Source organism: Plasmodium brasilianum, chromosome 11, assembly GCF_023973825.1.
Source record: "Plasmodium brasilianum strain Bolivian I chromosome 11, whole genome shotgun sequence".
Taxonomy (NCBI): Eukaryota; Apicomplexa; class Aconoidasida; order Haemosporida; family Plasmodiidae; genus Plasmodium; species Plasmodium brasilianum.
The window spans coordinates 1,819,830-1,825,829 of NC_090124.1; the positions used below are offsets into that span (position 1 = coordinate 1,819,830).

The following is a 6,000-nucleotide window of genomic DNA, read 5'->3' on the forward strand; positions in this document are numbered from 1 at the left end:
GCAAAAATCTTATAATCACTTATTAATCTTGTTTAACAACTTTTGCTTATTAAATAAAAAAATTCATGCAAAATACCGTAGATCAAAAAATAACAAATTGTACAAAGATTTATGTATATTTCAACCTATTAAAATAATATTTAAAGATAGATAAATTGCAAAAAATGTAAAAAATATTTTGAAATTCTTGTAGTACATTATTCTATATTCCTATTTATGGTTTAAAAGATTAATTTAAGCTTTTTTAATACTGATTGAATTTTGTAGCAACTTCCCAATTCCGTGACATATTTTTGTTTTTTTTTTTATGTATACATATGCGCGTATTTATATATGTGTAAATATGTGTGCACATTTTATATATATATATATATATATATATATATGTGTTTATGATTTTTTTTTTTTTTTTCTGTGTGCGTGTGCAAAATACGTGAGAAAGAAAAAAAAAAAAATTAATTCTAATTTGTTACATGAAAAATACATGATTATAAAATATTTAGGACAAGCAAATCAAAAAAGTGTATTTGTCATTTTTATTTAAACTAAAAAAAAAAAAAAGAAGACATTTTAAATCGCGTTTTTTTTGTTTTGTTTTTGTCTAAATTTTTTTAAATTATATATATTTTACATAAAATAACCTTTATAATTTCCTTTTATTTTCTTTTTCTCTTTTTTTTATTTTTTTTTTATGGGCATTTAAAAATTATAATGATGAAAAATTTGAGTAAGAATAGTAGCACGGAAACAGATGGCCTTTCGGTTAACATAAATAACAGCAATGATTTTAGCAGAGTTTTACATGAAATAAAATTAAAGCAGAACGAATATGAAAAAAAGAAAAGTAAGAAAAATACGCAACCCAAAATAAAATCCAAAAATGTTAATGACAGTGACAAGGATAACACAATTTTGAAAAAAGAGTCAGAGAGGAATGCAACAAAAAATAAAAGAAATCTTAGCAAAAACAAAAGTAAAGAAAAATATGTGCAAAAACAAAAGAGTGAACAGAACATAAAGAAAACAAATTTGTATGATACACCAATTTTTCCTCGTATTAACTCTTTAATTTTAGATCATGAAAAGGAGGAATGCAACAATGCAGAATATTCAGATAATAACAAAAATGCAGTAGATGAAAAAATAAAAAAAAGTAATTCTAATTATAAAATTGAGAAACATAGCATTTACGATATTTATGCACATACTCTAAAAAAGCTATCAATTGAGGATAAAAGTGATCTTTTAAAAGCAAATGACGCAGAGAACTATTACATTAATAAGAATAAAATTTCAGAAAACAAAGAAAACAATAAAAATTTGCATAAGTCCAAAATTTCTAACAATGCTTCAGATGAATCATCATTTAATTTTACCCAGACATATGACACTATCTACTCAAACACAGAAGCGGAGGAAATAAATCACCAGAAAGATAATGATACAAAACTTCACCACACAAAACAAACAAAAAAGGATTTAGTGCCATCACACCTGAATAACGATAAACGCAATTACAAAGACTTAGAACAATTTCATAATAAGAATAATAGTTCAAATAATGGGAATTTTTATAATAATGATGACTTGTTTGAAAATTCACATGTAATCAAAGAACATGATAATTATGGCAATGGTGATTCCCATGAAGAGGAACATATAAGAGGAATAGGAAAAGAACAAAATGCAAAGGAAAGAGGACGAAAATCAGATAAATATGAATATGGAAAAGAAGAGTATTGTGATATTTACAAAGGTAAAGAAAAGTGTAGACCACAAGATATAATAAAACACTCTAATATGGATGAACAAAAATTGCGTGAAAACTCCCAAAGCTTAGATGAAAAGAGTAAAAATAAAATGAATCATCCAAAATCTTTAGCTAGTGAAGACCTTAAGTTAAGAGGAAATAAAAATTCCAAAAAAGATCAAATGACATATTTAGCTAATAATTCCTCCTATAATGAAGTAGAAAAGGAAAATAATTATTTAAACATTTCAGATTCGTTGTCCATTGATTACTTACATGAAAATGAAAAGGAAGAAAAGAAAAAGAATGAAATGAAAAATAAACATAATGAAACAGTTAACAAAAATAACGCGGATAACACGATGAATAATTATCCTGATAGTGTTTATGATGAACAGAACTCAGTTGAAACATCATTAAAAAATTTTCCCGAAATTAATATGTATCATTCAGTAAATGACCAATTGTACCAAAAAAAAAAAAAGGGTATTCAAAACAGAATATAAACTACCCCAAATCAGATGCAACTACAACAGATTCAGATTATTCTATTAATGAAAAATTAGATATGTCCTACGATCACTTTAAAAGTAAGAATAAAAAAAAATTGTTTTCTATTGCAGAAGATTGGGAAAATAAAGAGAAGTTATTAAATGTTGTAAATAGTAAAAACATTTTAAATATCAGAAAACTCCTAAGAATAATGAGAGAATTTTATGTCGGATTTATAGGATTACAATTAATTTATTTTATAACATATCTTTTGTTTAGCAACAATAGCGTTTACCTAATTCAAATTATTTCCATATCTTGTACCTTCTTTTCCCTATTAGATGCTAATTATCATGGTTATTTATTAAATGGATTTATTGATATGTGTATAGCTATTTTTTTAAATATAGCTATTTTACAAAATATAGCTGGTTTTAAAAATCTACAGTCTAACGATGTTTTAAAAAACATAACCATATCAAATGTTGTTTTTCTCTATTTCTTTTCCATGTTTTCATTTCTAAATGGTTATTTTATTTATAAATTACATTCCTTAGAAAGAAGAAATATTAAATATGTTATACAAAATATTGAATATAAAACAGAAAAGGATTTTTAAATTAGGATATTTCCCTCACATGAGAAGTTGGGGTATATTTATTAAAGTATATGTTTTTTTTTTGTTTTTTTTTTGTTTTCCTCCATTTATAATTATTAATAAATATGAATTCACAAAACAAAAAAATAAAATGTTGTCTAAATGACCATTATTGTGCAAGACCATTTTGCTGATTAAAAACTGTTAATTTTTTTACACATTATATATATATATATATATATATATATTTATATATTTATCGTATTTAGCGTACCAATGTGGGGGACCAAATATTGTGTTTTCTTTTTTTTTTTTGTGATAATATTTAATTTTGCAACAATTTTTTATTCACTGAAGTAATATAAAAGACTTTGACACATCACATTTGTATTTAAAAAAAAATATAAAAGTTCCTTATAAATTTTTTCAGTTAAAATAGTTTTCATTTTGATTATGAGCATTTCCGTACGTTTTTTTTTTTTTTTAATCTACATATTCACAAATTAACATTAAAAATAAAACGATGTGAATGCCTACCGCTGTATTATTTATTTCTGTTCAAATAGGTACTTGTATTTCCAAAAAAAATATTCTTTGCGACTGATGAAATATAATAAAATTTGAATAATAAAAATACGTATAGAATTTTTTTTTCCTTGTGCTTTTTCATAATACAATTAAAAAGTGGACAAAAAAGCATTTCGCTTCATAAAAATTTTTGTTAACTTGAAGGTTAATGTTTTTGTTTTATCTGAACAGTAAAACAAAAAAAAAAAAAATCTGCACATTTATGTATTTTTTCTCATTTTACTAATATTGACATATACATTACCTGACTTGTTAATACATAATTGCATTTTTCACTAATTCCGTAGAGGTGTATTTTTTTCCCTTTTTTTTTTTTTTTTAAAGCAATTTTTGAAATAATATTTTTCTTTTACTAGAAAAATAGCTAGAAAATACTAATTATAACTGAAACTCATATACATATTTATATATACATTACTACATGGACAATTACAAGTGCATTTTTTTTTTTTTTTTTTCCTTTGTCAAATAACATAAAAAATGCAGACTTAAAAAAGGAAAATTAAATCAAATAGAGATAATTTCCAAAAAAAATTATGACTTTTTCTTGTAATTTGTTTTACATTTATAAGAGGACGCAAAATAAATAAGAAAAATTCTACATCCTTCTCTATATGAAAAACTTTAGCACATATACAATTATATAAGAATTATATGTCAATATATATATTTATTCGATTTTTCAAGTCATAACAAGAATCAATTACAAAGTTAATTTTAAACTGCAGTTAAAAAAAAAAAAAACTTGCAAAAAATATATCTCATTCTTGAAGTTTTTTTTGATTACTCCGAAACAACTCTTTTTTTTTAATTCTTTTTTCTTTTTTTGTTTTCAGCTTGCATGAATTTATTTCTAATTTAAAGCTATTTATGTTTCACGAGTTGTGTAAACTTATAAAACAAAAATATAAAAAGTGTAATTGACTATATTAATATACTGATTAGTGTGTGTATGTGTATATTATGTGCTCATATAAATACACATGTATTTTGTTATTAAAAGGGTCTTGTGTGGAACATTTCCTTTGTAAAAATGTAAAAGAGAAGTAAAATCTCGAAATAGACAATTCACCAAAAAAGAAAAAATAAGCAGCTTATTTTTATTGAATATCTATTCACAAAAAGGTATTAAAATATAATTAAATAATTTATATCCTTCTATTATTATTATTGTTAGAACATATAACACTTATACAATATCGAATATTCTGTTTTATATATAATTATGGGAGAAATAGAAAATAACAGTCATAATAATATGAAACATGATGACAATTTTGGGGTGCTAATAAAAAAAATATGTAATGAATTAAAGAAAAGGGATAAAAATAAAAATGGTTTAATAACATATAATACTTTTGTTGACGTAATGGATATATTTCAAATTGAATATGGGAGCACCATCATAGATTATATGATGAAATATTGTGTTGTAACCGAAGATGGATTTGTAAATTATAAGAAATTATTGCTAATTCATGATCCTTCAAAAACAATTAAAAATAATTCTGAATACGTAGAAGAGTCAATAAACCCTAAATTTATATATATGCAAGATAAATATGATGATACTGATATACGTGTACAAGAAAAAAATGAGATTATAAGAAAATTATATTCACAATGGGATAAATGTCTATTAAAAGATGAAGAATTCAAAGCCAAGTTAATTAATAGAAATATTGACATAACTCCAGAATTCGAAAGGTCTTTATATTTATATGGACCAAGCAGATCACTAAGTTTTGCAAATGTAATGAAAACATTATATATTAACAATAGTAGAAACAGAAAAAGTAGGAACAATTTTGTAAACAAAATAAAGGATGAAAAATGTAGAAAATTAAATATTGACGAAAGTGCTCAACAATGCTTTCAGGAACTCCATAGAAACCCTATAGCGTGGAAAGAACCAAATATTATGGATGTTGATAATGTAATTCAAAATATTGAAGTAATTTCTAATTATTTAATTGGAAAAGGGAATTTTACCATGAATAAAGAAATCATATCAAAAGACTTTTTTAATAATACAGTTAAAAATTTAATAAAAAATTATATTACTAACAAAATCTCGGAAAATGAATTCTACTTATGCTTATGTAAGCTGAATATATCAGTAACTCCAGAATTAAATAACTTAATTAAATATCATGAATTGGACAGTAATGGAAAATTTAAAGATTTTGCCACAACAATAAATAGATCTATACAAAAGAATACTTCACAGAATTTGCAAAGAGGTATGGAATTAGAAACAGATCAAAAAAATGAAGATTCAAACACGAAATTTCCCTTTTAATAACTTTCACGACAATAATGTATTGTTTGACATTATCAATTATAATTTACAATCTAGCAACAACGGTATCAATAAACATTAAGCTGTCAAACTATGAAAACAATTAATTCCTAAAAAGGGAAGCAGACAAGTACACGTAACATTTTTACATGTGTAAAAGCTTGAATTATGTTTTTCTCTAAGCGTACAGAAACCTCTGTCTGAAGAATAAATGTCTGTCATTTATTTCTATCTTGTGAAATATATGAAAAGAGAAGAAAAAATTGAAAT

At 23.6% G+C, this 6,000-nt stretch overlaps 2 protein-coding genes across 2 annotated transcripts; both read left to right on the plus strand.

The window, feature by feature from the left end:
- Positions 1-714: 714 nt before the first annotated feature.
- Positions 715-2,861, plus strand: MKS88_003848 (basal complex transmembrane protein 1; the record flags this gene model as incomplete). The annotated part of the gene is made up of 2 exons (XM_067216978.1): positions 715-2,202; positions 2,250-2,861. The coding sequence occupies 2 exons, from the start codon at positions 715-717 to the stop codon at positions 2,859-2,861; spliced, it is 2,100 nt and encodes a 699-aa protein (XP_067072658.1).
- Positions 2,862-4,653: 1,792 nt separating this feature from the next.
- On the plus strand, positions 4,654-5,730 carry MKS88_003849 (uncharacterized protein; the record flags this gene model as incomplete). The annotated part of the gene is made up of 1 exon (XM_067216979.1): positions 4,654-5,730. The coding sequence occupies one exon, from the start codon at positions 4,654-4,656 to the stop codon at positions 5,728-5,730; it is 1,077 nt and encodes a 358-aa protein (XP_067072659.1).
- Between the last annotated feature and the right edge of the window lie 270 nt (positions 5,731-6,000).